The 17279-nt window shown below is 40.4% G+C and overlaps 2 protein-coding genes across 3 annotated transcripts; both read left to right on the plus strand.

The window, feature by feature from the left end:
- pfdn5 (prefoldin 5) lies at window positions 1-3307 on the plus strand. The gene is made up of 6 exons (XM_035152297.2): window positions 1-156; window positions 1298-1400; window positions 1653-1684; window positions 1806-1880; window positions 2002-2107; window positions 3060-3307. Exons 1-6 carry the CDS (start codon window positions 91-93, stop codon window positions 3143-3145), a joined length of 468 nt encoding a protein of 155 aa, XP_035008188.1. The 5' UTR covers window positions 1-90; the 3' UTR covers window positions 3146-3307.
- A 2129-nt stretch (window positions 3308-5436) lies between these two features.
- Window positions 5437-17092, plus strand: larp4ab (La ribonucleoprotein 4Ab). 2 transcript variants are annotated; one of them, XM_035152295.2, is made up of 15 exons: window positions 5437-5867; window positions 7571-7709; window positions 8015-8339; window positions 8642-8778; window positions 8910-9013; window positions 9314-9424; window positions 10000-10053; window positions 10836-11048; window positions 11149-11252; window positions 12324-12539; window positions 12763-12814; window positions 13012-13176; window positions 13274-13407; window positions 13659-13833; window positions 14350-17092. In XM_035152295.2, exons 1-15 carry the CDS (start codon window positions 5865-5867, stop codon window positions 14749-14751), a joined length of 2334 nt encoding a protein of 777 aa, XP_035008186.2. In that variant the 5' UTR covers window positions 5437-5864; the 3' UTR covers window positions 14752-17092. The 2 variants fall into 2 exon arrangements, with proteins under 2 accessions (XP_035008186.2, XP_035008185.2); XM_035152294.2 differs by lacking the exon at window positions 5437-5867 and having other exon boundaries at window positions 7565-7709.
- Window positions 17093-17279: the final 187 nt, after the last annotated feature.

Consider the following 17279-nt stretch of genomic DNA (forward strand, 5'->3'; position numbering starts at 1 on the left):
CGGCGGCACTTCACCCGGAAACACTCCCACGAGAAGAAGAAGAAGAAGAAGAAGAAGAAGAGGGTCATCATCTGGCAGTGCTCTACCAACATGGCGGTGAATCTCACAGACCTCTCCCTGCCCCAGTTGGAGGGACTGAAGAACCAACTGGACCAGGTAACAAGAGCAGGTTCACCTCATTTCACTCCTGAGTGTGTTCGGACATTTTGACCCGACGGGGGGCGACACTGTTGAAAACAAGACGGTGGGGAAGCTAACTAGCATCACTAGCTAGCGGTTCAAACGGTGCTTAAATACCCGGTGTGTTATGACAACGCGTGTTCCTCGTCGTTTTGCGCAGAATGTTCTAGCATGGGACGTTACGAGGCTACGATGAAATAGTGTAAAACGTTGTTTATGGACACAGGTTGTTATTCTCATGGTAAATCAATGCAGTTGAGTTAATGGCCACAGTCCTGTTAGCATAACCAAGTCAACCGTATGGGGCTCAGAGGTGTGCCCCCCCCCCCAATCTACCGCACTGTCATTATTTCCTCATGCAGGTTAGTTGATCGGTCAAATAGATGATTGACAGAAAATTAACTGGAAACAACCCGATATTAATGTTGATTTATGTCTGCGCCATCTGTTTTCTATGATACTGAACATCTTTGTGTTTTTAAACTTTGAATATATTGACATGTTTGTTCTCGCTATTTGGTGACATTTTATACACTGATCAACCGGACAGTCGTAATCCCTAGAAGAAAGTGTTGTCTCCATTAACATTGTGTATTACTGCAACATTTCCCTGTGATTTGTGTGTGTTTATAGTTTGAAAAACTGGAAGCAGATTGATTTAAAAAGAAAAAACAATCCTTATTAACTGACATAATGACCCCACCCAGACCTGGTATTAACATCCGTCCTGAATGATCCGATTAAAACATGATTTGATCTTAGAGCTGGGAAATGAGATCCGATCACAAGTGGTCCCAGGAGACGCATTCAGAAAGCATTTTAATGCGAGGAGTGAACAGGCCAACTTACAGCTGTCCACGTGTGGTGGGATCTCTCAGGACACATGTCAATACCATGTCTGAACAGGGCCAATGAGGGTCTTGCAGCCAGAATTTGACTTGAGACTGCGCCACAAGATGGGGGACCAGTCAAAGCTGCTTCTGTACTTCAGTCGTACATTCTTCTGACCAATTTGCAATTACTCAAATTGCTTGGACCCAAATGAACCTGGCTTTTTGGGATTGTTTGGTGTGTTGTCTCTGACCATGGTTGTTTTGTCAATTTTAATGTCTTGCAGGAAGTTGAGTTCTTGACGTCTTCAATAACTCAACTAAAAGTTGCCCAGACAAAGTTTGTTGAAGCAAAAGATAGTTTAAATGTGTTGAGCAAAAACAACAAAGGTGAGTGAAATACATTTTATTATTTTGACAATCAAGTCTTAATCAGTGTCACTGGAAATATTTATTCAAAAACATACGTACCTCATCAGTGTTTCTTCAGTTCCTGTGATAAACCATATAATTAATACATCAAGTAAAACCAGCACAATTTAGTGATAGTGATGTAAAAATTGTGCTGATCTGCAGCTTTGAATCTTTAGCTGTAATAGATTAGTTGTTCACCTTTTCTCCTTTCTGTTTTTTCTCATGCAGGAAAAAAATTGCTGGTGCCTCTCACCAGTTCTGTATCCTTCATCACAATGTAGCAGCTAGCAGTTACCATTTAGCTGTTCTGTGAGATGTACTTCAAATGATGTCTCTTGAGATGTACAGTAGTTGCTTGTCCTTGACTTGGTTTCTTCTCAGATGTACGTCCCTGGAACATTAAATGATGTGGAACATGTCTTAGTGGATGTGGGGACAGGATATTATGTTGAAAAGGTAAAAATGTGTAGTTTGAACACCACACAATGTATTCATGTATTTCCATTTTTCACATAATGTTGAGCTAGTCATTGTTATGTGAATTTATTTATATAACTGTATTTGTCTGTATTTGTAGAATGTGGGAGACTCAAAGAAATTCTTCAAGCGCAAAATAGACTTCCTCACAAAGCAGATAGAAAAAGTTCAGCCAGCTCTTCAGGAAAAACATTCAATGAAACAAGGTAAGCCCAGAAACATCTTCAACAGATCATTTCTTCCTTTTTGTTTTACCAAACAATGTCACAATTTCCTTTTATATAGACAAACATTTGTACTGCATTTCTCCTGTATCTTTTACTTATACATATGTCATAGACTGTATGGAAAGATGTCTGACATTATGGCTCCCGAAAAGTAAAGCCAAAGCACCTCAATCGCCCCTGGTGGCTGGCTGCAGTATAGGTCATATACTGCGTTAGCAGATGGGGCGTAGGCCAAACTAAAATGAAAAAACACTTAATTTTATCTGAAAGATGTTTTTAGCAAGTTTGGTTTTAATTAGTTACTTGATGATACAACAACTGGATGAAATGTCATGCTTGACTGTTCTATCCCCCAATCACTACTGCACACACTCCACAAATTATGTAATTAGCGCAAGATGACAGCAACCATATCCAGGACATTTTGGCTTCATTTTCAGATAGTGGAAGTGGACCATGTGGCATGTCAACCATCTTTATATAGTCTGTATGCAAGCCCTAAGAAATGCTAAGCATTTCATTGATGTTATACAGGGGTGTATGTATGTTAAATTTCTAATTAAATGGATGAAAGTACCAATGTTCTACAGCTCTGTCAGAAACTCGCCAATGATGAAAACATTTCTGTTTCCAGTCACTTTTGTTTGTTATTTCACTGTTGAGCTGATGATGGGAAAATAATCGGACATTTACAGTTTGATACTGTGACTTTAACTAAAATGTTAAAATTAGTATTCAAGTTATTATTAGTACCCAGAAAATATTTTACAGGAAAAAAACAGTTCACTAGACTGTATAAGTTTTGTGAAAACTTCATTACTGCAGACAGCACAGATCAAGTTACGTTGTCGACCACAACCTTATCCTTTAGTTCAGGAAAAAGAAGGCACCTATTTACTTAATTCATTGAGGGTTTGTTTTTGTCTTGCAGCTGTGATCGAAGTCATGAATGTGAAGATCCAGCAACTACAACAGAGCCAGCAGACGTCACAGGTGGTCGGGACCACCAAGGCTTAACCTAATGAATCCACAATAAATAATGAATAATAAAAAACCTTTTTGTATCCGTCTGAAGTAAGTGCACAAATTTGGTCACCAGTAAATAGGTTGTTGTCACTGGTAAAGTGGTCATGTACTTGGTCAATTTTCCATAATCAATAAAAATCATGAGACCATTAAGAAACAGTTTCACTTCTGAGTTTCATCATTGGTATCCAGTACTGAGAGGTTTTTCAGACTTTGGTAACATTTTTACAATCATAGGTAAACTCAGTCCTCTGATGCAACCATTAAGGCCCTGCACACCCATATAGCTGTGTTCCATTAGACTGATGGGAGAATGTGGGTAAAACTTAGTTTGGGAATTACGTGAGACGACTGCAACCCATAAAGTCCTGTGAAGAGGTCCGGTCAGCCTTGAATGAAATCACCTCTGTGGGTTGGAGCATAGATGTGAGGCTTTAAATCATGAAGTTACAACATGATGGTGGAACCGTGCGCAGTTGACCCTGTACAAAACAATCCCAGCACAAGTATAAAGTCATCACAAAGACAATGTTTCTACCAAGATACATAAACAACAGCTTCAGAGGAAGGCAACACTAACCAGCCATGAAGCCATTTCCTTGCAATAAGGTTCACGATAGAATCCAAGACTTAATTCCACCCTATGACCCCGACTTTCTGCACACTAGGTCATGTTAAAATTGGTTTCATGTGGATACATTCAATTAAACTTGAGATCTCTTAAGGACAAAAAACATTTACACTTACACAGCCACACATCCAGTGGATTATTACAAACTTCTTTAAGTGCAGTTTGTTGTACATTATCATCCATGACCAGCTCTGCTCACACTCTTAACACTGTCAACCACACTGGTTTTATTCCACACACTTAATTCTATGTTCCAGTGCCATCCATGTGATATCGTAACCAGTGTTTCATTTCAATTTACATGTGAGGAAATCCTAAAATCCCATTTGTCTCACGTCACTTTTTAAAGAGCAATTGAACACAGAAAGCTAAAGACACCAGTACTTTGTAAATTTTTCCAAATTTTCAAACTTTGCATGAGGTCATGTCCTCTTCACTCACTGTAGGAGTTATGAGTGCTAACCAGAAGTGATGGGAAGTGATGAAAGTTTAGCACATTAACCTAAGTACTGTGCAATTTAAATACATCTTTGAGAGCTCCTTACTTTGAGTATTTGGGTTTTATGATACATTGTACTTATACTCCACTAAATTCAGCTGGAAATTTACCTTTTTTATACATTTACTGTCAATTATTGAGATTATAGTTAATATAATATATATAGTTAATATAGAAATTTGGCTGTTTTTACCCTCATTTAATTTTACTTTTTGTTTTGAGGTTTGAACAATTGGTTCAACACAACAGAACGTTGTCACTTTGATACAGATGACTGTTATTCTCACTATTTTAATAATTTATAGAAACCAACCAATAATCAGAAGATGAATCCATATTGAAAATGTTAATCAGTTGCAACCTTAAGTAAAAAATAATTGAAATGAGCTTCATCTAAACCTGCTACGATAGTAAAGGGTTAAGCCTTAAATAATATCCACTGATTAAAATCTAGATCTTTTCTACATGGAAAATTAAATTAAATTTTACTGATTGAACTTGAATACTTTATATTAAACTGTATATATTGTTTCTATTCTATTTATATTTTTAGTATACTTCCTTGAGTTTATATTGCATGTTTACTTATCAATTACTTAAGTGATGTCTATTTTTTGCACTGTTCAGCCTCACTGCTGCTACACGGCAAATTTCCACGTTGTGGGACAAACTCAACTTATCTCATTTTATCTTTCTATCTATTTCAATAATAATGTTTTATTTTATCTTGTTTTAACTCTTATCTGTGCCATTTTTATTTCTGTACCTGTGCTGTATTGTTGAGTGATCTTCAAATTGCTTTTAAATATTTTTTTTTATCTTTTGCTTTTTAACTATTTCCTATATTGTTTACCTTAAATTTTTCGTTTTTAATCTTTAAAGCACCTTGTAACCTTGTTTACACGTTTATTATTGTTATCATCTTATCTTATCTTCAACATATCCAGTGCATGGGTTGTACTTATAATGCAGTAAATTGACTGGTGATGGGAGTTTTAAAGAAGTAAAACATGAAGTGTGTTTGAAACATCCCATGTGGATATAGATTATAGATTATAGATCATATCTCGGTGTGTTGCGTCGTGCTCGGACTCCTCTCCTGTGCTGCAGCCGCTCAGAGGTCACCGTCAGCGGCTGCGACGCTGCGCTGTTGGAGGCGGAGGCAGCTCAGCTTGTCGGGACGAACGGTGGCGGACAGAGGACGCAGCTGTCACACGCTGGACGAGCGGCACTTCGGAGCTGATCTGCGGGATGACGAACTGAGCAGCGGAGGGACCACACTGCATGAGAAGAAAACCGAACGGGAAACGCTTTCGACGACAGCATCACTACTGGTTCAAGTTAGAAGTGTTCGAAGTTGAAAGTCTGCGCAGATCCACCCGGAGCACGCGCGGCCGTGTGAGTTACCAGTTGCCGGGGAGACGTAAGTTCAACCGGGGAAGCGACGACGCGGCGACGCTGAACAAAGAGCAGCAGCAGGCCACTCTGAAACCATCTGCGGGGGAATAAATCCACCAGGGCGGTTAAACCCCTCGGAGCCGAAGAGGACACCGTGAGAAGAAGCCGAGGACCGGAGCAGCATGGTGAGTGTTGGGGCCTGGACGTTAGCTAACATGCGGCAACCTGTTTGCGTCCTTCCTCGCTGGAATTAAACCGCTTCACTCTTTTAACAAAACGCCAGCGACGGTTTATTAACCTTCGTGTTGCCGCTTCTTTCCCTCGGTTCAATTATTTACATGTGCGGTTAATGGCGGGTCGCGGTCACCCTGTGGAGCACATTAGTTAATGACTGCAGTGTAAAGTCAGGCCAGTTCTCGCCGGTCTGCTACAGCCAACTTAAGCTAGTTAGCTAAAGGCGAGTGTGTTTGTTGTGGCTAGTTACCATATGGTGGCCAACCAGCCCGCCGCGCCGGCCTGCGTGTGTTAGGGGACATGTTGCAATCGGAGGGAAACGTGGGACATGTTGTTCCTTAAGAAGTTGTACTGCACGTATTCTTGAATTTCGTTGCGGTGCCCGTGCTGCACGTGATTTGTGTTCACTGTTAGCTAGCTGTTCCCCTCGGCTATTAAAGGGCTGCGTGGTAAAGGTCATGGCACGATAACTTTGACAGGAGATCGACCAGAGAGCATCCAATAATCGATCGACCACAAACGCCTTGTATCCACACGCCGGATCAGCTCTATTTACTCGGGTTTAACGCGGAATGGTTGCGTTTTGAATGTCGTCCCGAGTTGCATGGGCTCGCCTGCGCCATGTGCTCGTTCTTCCTGATTCTCGAAGAATCGCCGCTACTTCGCTTCACTTTGAGGCCTCGGTGGCTGCAAACGACCACAGGAAGCGCGGAAAGGTTACTACACGTTACCAGTTATTAACTGGTTTCGATGGGCGAAGGGCGATCGGTGTTTTGTAACGGGTGACAGGTTGAAATGTATTGTTCAAGTCACGCTCCCAGGCGGACCAGCGCCATGTACGGTTACATGTGCCCGTGGGAGGGGCGGAGTATGGCTGATGAGGAAGCCAATGGAGTGTGTGTGTGTTGTAAAACTGGATCACAGGATTTCGCATGTGAACTCTCCTCATTCATCGGATTGGCTGTGATATATTTGAGGAAGGAAGTCAGCTGTCAGGGTTGTTAGTTATTTTTGCGTTATAATACGGATAAGCAGTATTTTAAAAGCATATCCTCAGTGTAAAACTGAGGTCAAAGGCCAAGTTAAAACCACAGCATTTTATTGAGCCCTGAGAATTTGCCCTCATTTCAAATTTATGGCTGACTGGTGCTAATAATATCGTTTTTTTGACAGCTCTACACTTGTCTGGGATCTTTTGTTGCACACAGTTGACACATGTATTTGCAAAGCTGCTCTGATTGCTTCATACTATTTTATACACTAAACCACACTTCTCAACTGTGTACACATGATAATCCAGATCTTAAAATCTAGATTATGTAATATATATATTTTCCCACCCTCCACCAGTCTAATATACCAAGCTCCACTTTTAGAAGTAAAAAAATAAACTATTGACTTTTTTATACTAGCTGCTGGACTCCGCAGTCCCTCCGTATGTTTCCGGTGGAGGGGCATGTGTGAACGCGAATGTCCAAGTTTTCACAGTTTTTATGGACTTTCTCTGCCTGGCCTCCTAGTTTAAAGTCCGTAAAAATTGTGATATAATGATTAATACAATGTTCAAGTAACGTTTTGGCTTCTCTATGCTATTTGTACCTTTAGCATACAGTGTAAGGTGTGAACCTCAAACTATATTCTTATAATCATGCAGGTTACCACTAAGGGAGCGGGTCTGAATCCCAATGCTAAAGTGTGGCAGGAGGTGCCTGCCCACCAGAACGACATCCCAGAGGGGACAGAGGATTCACCTTGTCCGCAGACCAACCCTCCTCCTGCTGAGATGACCAATGGTAAGAGCACCTCTGTTAAATTAATGTTTTCGAACTAAAGTTTATCCCCAGCTTCTCCTCACATGAATTTTTAACATGAATTTAAAACCCATACCTCTCCCAGTACAACACTTTGACATATAGAATTGGACAGTATTTCTTAAACAAAAACATGGTATATGAGGGAATCATTGTAAGTCTATGTCCTCAGGGTTATGCAGAGAATATGAAGCATGACAAAGCTCGTTCAGAGTGGTGTCTGTTGTGGTCTACACATAACCGTTATTTCACAACTATTTTGTCACTGCCTGCATTCTCTATCTTAGGTTACACAGACGTTCCCTCCGCAGAGGGTAAAGGATGTGACACTGAGTTTCCTGACAGCACTGGTGACTTTGCCCCTGTAGCCACAGAAGGCCCTGTAGCCACAGATGGCACTGTAGCCACAGACGGCACTGTAGCCACAGACGGCACTGTAGCCACAGACGGCCCTGTAGCCACAGACGGCATCAACCCCCCTGACTTGGGGTCTCTAGTTTTCGACCAACAAAGCGAACCAGCCATAGATGGTGACGTTTCTAAGGAACAACCAATGTCTGAGGAGTGCCTAAGGGAGTCTCTGAAGAAACAACTTGAGTTCTGCTTTTCGAGGTGAGTGGAGAATATATTATTATTAGTAAGAAAAGATCAATAATCTACCAAGTCCTTTTTATATACCACAAATTGTAATTCTGATCTTTCGATGCTGATACTCGCTCATGTACTTTATGAAGTAAGTCATGAATGAATAGAGGGGTTGATGATTGATAAAATAGGATCAGTTCCTGATTAATATTGGTGTGAGATGGGAGTGAAAATCCATTTTTGGCGCGGTCCTGATTTGTGAAGGTACAAAGCAAAGATATTATGAATAATTTTTTAAAGATCAATGTTTTTGTTTTGGGTGTTTACAGGGAGAACCTCTCCAAGGACCTCTACCTTATATCTCAGATGGACAGTGATCAGTTTGTTCCCATCTGGACCATCGCTTGCATAGAGGACATCAAAGCTCTCACTACTGACATGGACCTCATTGTGGATGTACTGCGAGGTACTGTCATGTCACTGCTGTTCTCCCTGTATCCATTTACAATTGTTAGCAGATTCATTGAGGTCCCCAACAGATTTCACATAACATTTTTTTTTAGTTCGTGATGCTAATGTTTTCGCTTTTTGTTACAGCCTCTCCCATGGTGCAAGTCGACGAAAGTGGAGAGAAGGTTCGGCCGAACCACAGTCGCTGTATCATCATTCTGAGAGAGGTGCCAGAAACTACACCAGTTGAGGTAAAGACAACTCACACTGCACAGTCCTCGACATCCACACTTCTCACTGTACAGTACATCCTACAAACAAGGTGCTTTCATATGATTGTGCTTGTTTTACACTGTGTTGCTGCTCAGTTAGTAGTTAGTTATAGTGAGTGATTCACAGTACCTGCATCACTTTGATGTTAAAATTCTGGTTTGATTTGTTTGTGGCTGTGTTATGGTTCATTGACTGCTCATCACCGAGCATGCAGGGGGAGATGAGTTCAGTGGTGGAGCCAGAACAGTATAACATGTGCCTCGTTTCTCTCTTTGCAGGAGGTGGAGGCTCTTTTTAAGAGCGAAAACTGTCCAAAAGCGTTAAGTGCTGAGTTTGCACATAACAGCAATTGGTACATAACATTTCAGTCAGATATGGATGCACTACAGGTACGTCTCCTCATTAATAACCACAATAATAACTGCATGTCTTAGCTTTGACCAACTTGCTGGTCAAATCTAGAGTTAGAATACAGTTCATTTTTTGGAATTGATAATAGGGCTGAGTTTAATATAATTTGAGTATTAAAATCAATACTATTCAAATGCTTTATTTTTATTTATTTTATACATTTTTAGCACCCAGAGTAAAAATGAAATAATTGAGCCTTGTGAGGCTTTTATTGTTCACAATGACGGATGAAAATAATGCAGTGAATGACAGTACATGATAAAACGTAACTAATCACACTTCAAGACTTAACAACACATGTTGAAACATGGTGAAACATAATAAGCAGTTTATGACACAGTAAATGGTAATTAATGACGCATATTAAATAATAAGTGATTTATGGTGTCAGTGAAAATAGATCATTGTGAAGGCGCGATGATACAAAAGTTATCACAACAAAGTGACGTGTTAACAGTGAAATGAGCGGAGGAAAGATTTAACTCTTTAAATTTAAAAGGGAACAACGCAGATTTTACAGTATTGTGAATGTGGGTTCTTTTTTTGTCCCCAGGCTTTCAGATACCTCAGAGAGGAAGTGAAAATGTTCCAGGGAAAACCCATCATGGTGAGTACTGTTATTGACTTTATTGGGTATAGTAAGTTCTTAGCTCGGGCTGGATCACTGCTTATCATTGGTTGTAATTTAGACACTAGTGTGGAGCCCGGTGAGCCTTGTGTTACGCAAGACTAGTTATGTTGTCAGCTGTCGCGGCACTACTCTCTATGCTCGGCTGTTTGGCTAAGCTGTGGCCTCAAGAGTGACCTTGGGATTTGTGTGTACAGGCCCTTGATAAGCAAGGAGGAAATCCAATGATCTCTGCTCCTTTGTTTGTCTGAACTGCAGCATACTCGTATCTCCAGACAGTTTGATTGCCCGTGTTATCACCGTCTGGCATTTACCTTTGCCTTTCAGGGATCTTTTGCAGCTGGACTTTGACTTGACCTTGTGGGCCCTCGTTTATTTGCTGATATAACAAATTAGCCTGTGACATATTAATCGTTATGTTTAAACCCCAGTGATGATCAGTATCGCGCTTGGAAGGACCCATATGCACTGCGACTGGCTGGGAGGAAGTTTTAATCTGTAGTTCTCTAATTCTACCGTATTTCTGCTGCTGCTTCTACTCTTCACCTCTACTCTCCCTTGTCCTCCTTCACTCTCTCCCCCCCCAACTCCCTCTCCCTCCCCTTCTCTCCCCTAGTCAGAGCAGTGTTTTATGACCTAATGACCGTGAGATTATGAGATCTGAGGGGACTAAAGGACAATATACACAGAGCTACTTCACTTCTTTAGCCACAACAAACACACCTAACTCACTCCTCTCCTTCCTTTTCTGTCCCCCACAGGCCCGCATTAAGGCCATTAACACATTCTTTGGTAAGAATGGCTTCCGCAGTTTGGACTCCAGTGTTTTCAGTCAGCCTGCCCAACCACAGGCCCAGTACAGCTCCCCTGTCTACATGCAGCAGATGTACAGCCCTCAGCAGCAGTACCCTGTTTATCCTGTGGTGTCTCACTCCTGGAACCCTTCAGTCATGCCTTACTTTGAAACCCCACTGGTAAGAGTTTCAATCACAACGTGTTTTTCAAGATGAGATTCATTATTGACTAAAGTATCAGAGTTACATTGTGTAATTTGATTTCCTTTGTAACATCTAGGCACCTTTCCAAAATGGTGGATTCATGAATGGTTACAACAATCCTGGGAACTACAAAGGAAACTCAGGCTCCATCAAACCACATCGACCCATGAGCAGGAACCAGTAAGTGCAAGTCATGATGACATAACTCTCTCATTCACAGTAGTTCTGTCCCGTCTTAATTCACCTTTTTCTTTCAACTCTTTATCAAATGCGAAGCAAATGTTCATTCTCTAATCACTGTGATTATTTTACTTAAGTGAACCACAAATACGCTTGCCAGAAATACTCACTTGTCAGGACCTGTCGGGGACCACACATTACGTCACGTGAATTTGAACTCTAGTCTTCCTGTAATTTCCTTTGTATAACACTACTGACGTTAGGGGTGTGGTAATACTCGTGTTTATTGCCTTACCTTTTAGCAGACTGCATCAAGTTTAACGTTAATGTTTAGCCCCTGATGGTTCAAATGTCTTTAACTAATACTGTCAAAACTATGATTCAATTGAGAAGATTTCCTTCTGGATTTGTTTTGGACTTCGAGACAATAGTGTAGACATTTACTGCAACTCAAATGGACCCACATTATGAAGTTAAATGGGACATTTGTTACAGTAGCTTAATTATGTCATTTGAGAGGGCGGCAAATGCCAGGCTCAATACAGTTTTTCTTTTAGTTGTAGTGGTTGTTAAATCAATTCATAAACATTATATGTAAGCCCTGGTTTTCTATTGGCAAACAGAAGTTGCAAGCTACTTTAGAATATAGGACAAGATGGTGAATTTCCCTTGTACGTTTGAACGTCTTCTGCACAGATTAGGTTGTCAACTACCAGTAGATGTTAGGGACATAACTTCAATAATAAGCATTTGTTTGAATTTGGCATTTGTTTGAATTTGGTCCATATATTTTAAAATGGAAAGCAAATTATTTAAACAAATCCTAAAGACATACGGAAAAAATATGTGCAGTCAAAGCAACCTGTGTCAGCCATTTATGGTCTAGAAATGTAAAAAACTACATTGTGATCAAACTACCATATCCCTTTTGCCTTTTATTTGAAACTGCTTTAACGTCATAATGTGTTCACTCTTATTGTTAAAGTAATTGATTATACTTTGCTAAAATATCAATCTACTTTTTCATGGTAACGCTGGTATTGAGATTGTATGTCCTTTGTTTATGTCCAGAAACCACGTGAAGGGTCACCACAGGCCGGCTGACATGCCCACTCATTCTCCGTCTTCCTTGACACTGGGGGCCCTGATGGATGGTCTGCCTGGTCCCTTGAGTCCGCAGCCCTTGCAGACACCAGAGCCAGTCTCTCTGCTGTCCTTCACTTTTAAAGATATTTCTCTGCCAGCTAACATATCCAGCGGAGATCTGAGTGGGGGTGGACGTGGCAGGTTAGTTAATTATATCCTGTTTGTGAACATTAAGAGATTATTTGCAGTGTGACCCACTAATGTGCAGTGAACTGGTGTGTACTCTATTCATATATATAGTTGTCGTAATTTGATCGCCTCTTAAGTGTTGACATTATTAAGGAATGTTTTTGGCTTTCACGGTCGGCTCAATGGAAATGCAAGACAAAAAAACCCTAATAAAACCCAACTGATTTGTTTTTAGGAGAGGTGGCTACAGAGGCATGAGGAGAAAAAGAGAAGATGATTATACCACGGTGAGCACTTTTTCCTTTTTCTGTAAAATATCGAGTGACTCTCTACAAAACAATTGTCCTCACACATTTCTGTAGAACAGACAGGTCCTGAGGGTATCTCAAAAAGTTGACAGTTTAATGTTCTGTGGCAATTTTCAAGTAGTGTACAAAATCCTTTCTTGTCTTAACCTTTACTGATTTTTTTTTTTCTTCTGCAGCGTCCTATCCCTTTGATGGAGGCCAAGGTTCCACCTCCTCCAAAGTTTGACCTGGCCGCTTCCAATTTCCCTCCTTTACCAGGGTCTGTGGTTAGTACGCGAGGAGAAACCACACCAGAGATGCGCCTCTCTGATGTTGTACGTGGCATAAAGGTGACCAACAAGGTAAATCTCACCTTCTCTGATGGCCCCTTTATTGGAGAATCAGCCTTAAAGTTACAGTTGCATAAATGCTCATTATATTTTTATATTTTAATCTCAGCCTGTGAGCCAAGAAGCTAATGAGACCAGACGCACAACTGTCTCAGAAGATCCTGTGAGCTCACCAGAATCCGTGGTCCCAGCTGCCATACCTGCTCCTGTGACACTGCAGACAGAGGCACCACCCACCTCATGGTACAGTTTTCTTCATGGTGTAGCAAGAACTAATAAACACTTGTGTACAAGTGGATCAAAACTTGTGAAAGAGCTCCCGCTCACTGTGTTCAATCAGAACACAGGTCTACTACTTGTAGCATTGCATATTACATTTCTGATTGCAAGTTGGACAGTGTGCAGGAGCTCTTCCAGAAGGTTTGATTGTAAGAACTAACAAAATATCTGAAAGACGTGTAATGAAAAATAACACAATATTTTTGTCTATTCAGTGATTCTCCAGTAAAGGAAGAGGATAAAGCTGAACTTCCCATTCCAGAGGAAGTGATCTCTTCATCCACAGAGGCTGTTTCTCCAGCTGAATCAGAATATGTCCCCCCCGTCTGCAGCGAGTCGTTACCAACTGAAGCACCATCTCCGTCTCCCTCAACTCCAACATCAGACCTGGTGAGTCCTGCTTTCCTCCTCTTGAATACTGCATCAGTTCCCTGCTTAATGCTCCCTGTTAGTCATATGAGTCATTTTATAACCTCCGTACACTGTGCTTTGTGTCATACAGAATTATTCAAAAAACTTTAATAAAATCTAGTTAAATCTAATCTGACTCCTATGTGGATAATGAATATTTACAGCTGTTGTCAGCTTGAACTGACACCAGGTTAAATTGATTCCAGTTGTGTCTTAACGTTTACAATTTCTATAGAAATGTATCTGTTACTTCTCAGCCTAACTACCACTTCAACTTAATCCACTTCTCTGCCATTGATCTTTGTCATTGTGTTATTGAAGGATTATTTGTTCTACGCTATTTTAATATTTAGGCTCACATGGTGTTCAAACGGAGACAGCCTTTATGTTTGTTAAACTTGTGACAAATTTCTTTATCCTTTTTAATGTTTATTTTGTTGTTTTATATGTGGTTTATATTTCAGTTTTGAAATGTCTCTATTCTTCACTAACCAGGGGCTCAAAAAGCTCAGCTATGCAGAGGTGTGCCAGAAGATGGCCATGGACAAGCCAGGATCACAGATTCCCTCTCCCTCACCTCCTGCGTCCTCAGCTAGCCAACCCCTACAGGAGCTCAAGGCCAACAGGGGTGAAGAGCCTTGCCCCAACTACAGGCGCACAACAGACAAACCAGAGAAAAATGGAGACAGCCGGCCGCCTCGTCAGCCGTTGCGCTCCTTCAGGGGGGGAAATGGCCAAGCCAGAGTTGGAGGTGCAGCTGCAGGTACAGGTGCAGGTGCAGGGCTGAAAGTTCGGGAGCATCAGAGAGGCCTGAACAATGGAAAACCATTTACTCCACAGCGGGGCGCCAGACGCAGCGGCAAGGAACAGAACATTCCCCCAAGGTCACCAAAATAACTCAAGGAACCGAAACCTTTACAACATGTACTTAAACAAGAAAGAAATATATATGTAAATATAGAATATATGTAAATAGACAGATGGATATATTTCGTTTGACAGACTTTGTCAAAGATTCTCTACATTGTTGCAGAAAAGACTGCAAGTAGACTTTCCATTTAGGAAAAAGCATTTAGTCTGCTGACAGAATTGCAGACGAGGTGATGAAACATACTTTGCCTAAAGTAATATCACCATAAACTGGCAAAAGTGTGTGTGTGTGTTTGAACCTTCGAAAGAGGGATCTTGTATCTATATAAATATTGTGTTCTGACATGAAGCATTGTAAACATCCAAAATGACCGAAAGGCAAATGTGGCACATATTTTTTTTAGTGGCCATTATTCGCATTTGTTTCACCTTCGGATTTTATTTAGATTTTTATCAAGGATGTTTTTGTTTTTTGTTTTTTATGAAATAGAAGATGAATCTAGGGCAGAGTCATAGAAACAGTGGAGTGTGATACCACAGAAGGTTTGAGTTTAGATGAGAAGCTGTGATTGGAGAAATTCTCATGATTATGGAATCATGCTCTTCAACAGATGATGGTGAAATACTAAGTTATATAGATTCAAAACATTACATCATATGATGATTATTAATTATTGAATGTTTTGCCAGTAATTGTCCTTTGTGATGCAGATATTAAAGCACTGCAAATAGCTGAAATAACAAATGTAGAGAAACAACTAAATTCTATTTAACTCTTGTGCAAATCAGTATGTCTTATTTCAGTTGCTTAGTTTTATTAGAGTTAAGCAGGAGCAGTAATACATGTTTTATTTGATGGTGTCTGTCTCATGAAGCAGGATTACCGGGTTATCAGCTACTTCAGTAGTTCACGGTGGTAACCTGCCGAGCACAGAACCTGTTCCAGAAATGTTTAAGTCCAGAAGATCACCCACTAATTACTGTAACATAGTATTTAGATTGTTCGGTATTTTCAGTTTCTTCTCTAAAGTTTTTAGAGAAGGATGAGATGTGAAATAATTATTTGTAACCACCACCTGCATGTGACTTGCTAACACATAATGATTTCTGAATAGAAATTGGATTAAAGTAGCTGTTTGATGGATGGTGCTGTGGCCAGTGTCTCCTCTTGGTCTTTGTGACACTGCCTGCATCATCATCACTTCATCATTTCAGCTGAATGTATATCTGTTGATATTGAAACCATGTTTGAGCTTGACCTTTTAAATGTCTTATGTATTAGCTTTCTTGAGTGTGTGTGTGTGTGTGTATATTTTTAGTTGTTTATGTACTTATTTCCTGCTGCACAGGATTCTTTAAATTTAATTTTCAGTCCAGTTCTCATGTTTTTCTTTTCATAGTTATCAGTGTTTCTCTAATGTTTCTAAATTGTTGTGTAGAAAGATCTGAGGGGAAAAAAGACTTGGTTATTGTCAACTGAGTTGAATGCTGATGTGTACAGTCAGGGTTCATGGCAGAGCAACCTGTATCTGTAGTGGTGTGAACTGAAATGCACTATTGTTTGATCTCAAGGTTTTTAATCATAGCAGATGTAAGAAATGGGAAAATGTTGCTCAGAAATGCTGAACTTATGCTTTAATATGTTTTCATTTATTCTGAATAGCCTGTGGTGCTGCAAATTTAAATGAACAAAAAAAATGAGTGAAGGTAAAGAATTATACATTTTAGGGTTAGGGGAATTAAAAAAATGCCTTGAGATACGTGTTTTGATTCCTTCGCTTCTAGGAAACTTACTGTGGTGTTCAGTATTTTGTTTTTTTGGAATCAGTAGTTGTCTCCTGTGTACAGTATAGTACAGTATGTTTGTATTGACAGTGTAAACCTGGGTGCAAGAAAGAGACAGATTGCTTCTGCTTCAAACTACACGGAACTGTTATCTCAAACCAAACCTCCAGTGCCTTAGCAGTGTTTGATCTCAACAGCAAGAAGTTGTGAGATTGTTGAGCACATCACTCCACTGATCGAGGCTGGTTAGCTGGTCGAACAAATCCAACACGGTCCGTTCACGACACTTGGGAGACACGTAGATCCTACCCGATGTAAATCTTAGTTTATGGTGGCTGCAGCTGATTTGAGCAGAGCTTAACATGTACAGTATGTGCATGCTTATTTGTCCAATGTTAGGTGTGTATGATATAGATGATTTTGTTTGCTCGTCAATGCAATATTAGTCTTATATCATAGTCCTGCTTATAACTGTCTCAATCAAACACAGGATTTCAAGTTTCACCCAAGTACACACTGGTTTATCAAGTGAATATTTTATTACTGAGCCTGATATATGGAAATAAAGATTTATTTTTAAACAGTCCTGTCTTATGTGTTTGTGTGTGTTTTCACATGTTCAGATGTGGGATGTGTTGATCTTCTATTTGACTCTGACATTACTGGCAGGGCAGTGGACAGTGACAGGTGTGTGTGTGTGTACAGTACAGTTTCAGTTTCCTCCCGATTAACGGGAAACGATTTCACTGAGTGTCCAGGAAATGTCTGTT

This window comes from Hippoglossus stenolepis, chromosome 3 (genome assembly GCF_022539355.2).
Source record: "Hippoglossus stenolepis isolate QCI-W04-F060 chromosome 3, HSTE1.2, whole genome shotgun sequence".
NCBI classification, from domain to species: domain Eukaryota; kingdom Metazoa; phylum Chordata; class Actinopteri; order Pleuronectiformes; family Pleuronectidae; genus Hippoglossus; species Hippoglossus stenolepis.

What these genes read in the sequence shown, in the direction of transcription:
- pfdn5 (XM_035152297.2), top strand. Translation starts at nt 91, where the DNA reads ATGGCGGTGAATCTCACAGACCTCTCCCTGCCCCAGTTGGAGGGACTG. An exon ending in CAGGATATTATGTTGAAAAG is followed by an intron (nt 1,881 to 2,001) that starts GTAAAAATGTGT and finishes CTGTATTTGTAG; the next exon opens with AATGTGGGAGACTCAAAGAA. An exon ending in AAAACATTCAATGAAACAAG is followed by an intron (nt 2,108 to 3,059) that starts GTAAGCCCAGAA and finishes TTTGTCTTGCAG; the next exon opens with CTGTGATCGAAGTCATGAAT.
- larp4ab (XM_035152294.2), top strand. Translation starts at nt 7,565, where the DNA reads ATGCAGGTTACCACTAAGGGAGCGGGTCTGAATCCCAATGCTAAAGTG. An exon ending in CATTGTGGATGTACTGCGAG is followed by an intron (nt 8,779 to 8,909) that starts GTACTGTCATGT and finishes TTTTTGTTACAG; the next exon opens with CCTCTCCCATGGTGCAAGTC. An exon ending in GCATAAAGGTGACCAACAAG is followed by an intron (nt 13,177 to 13,273) that starts GTAAATCTCACC and finishes TTTTAATCTCAG; the next exon opens with CCTGTGAGCCAAGAAGCTAA.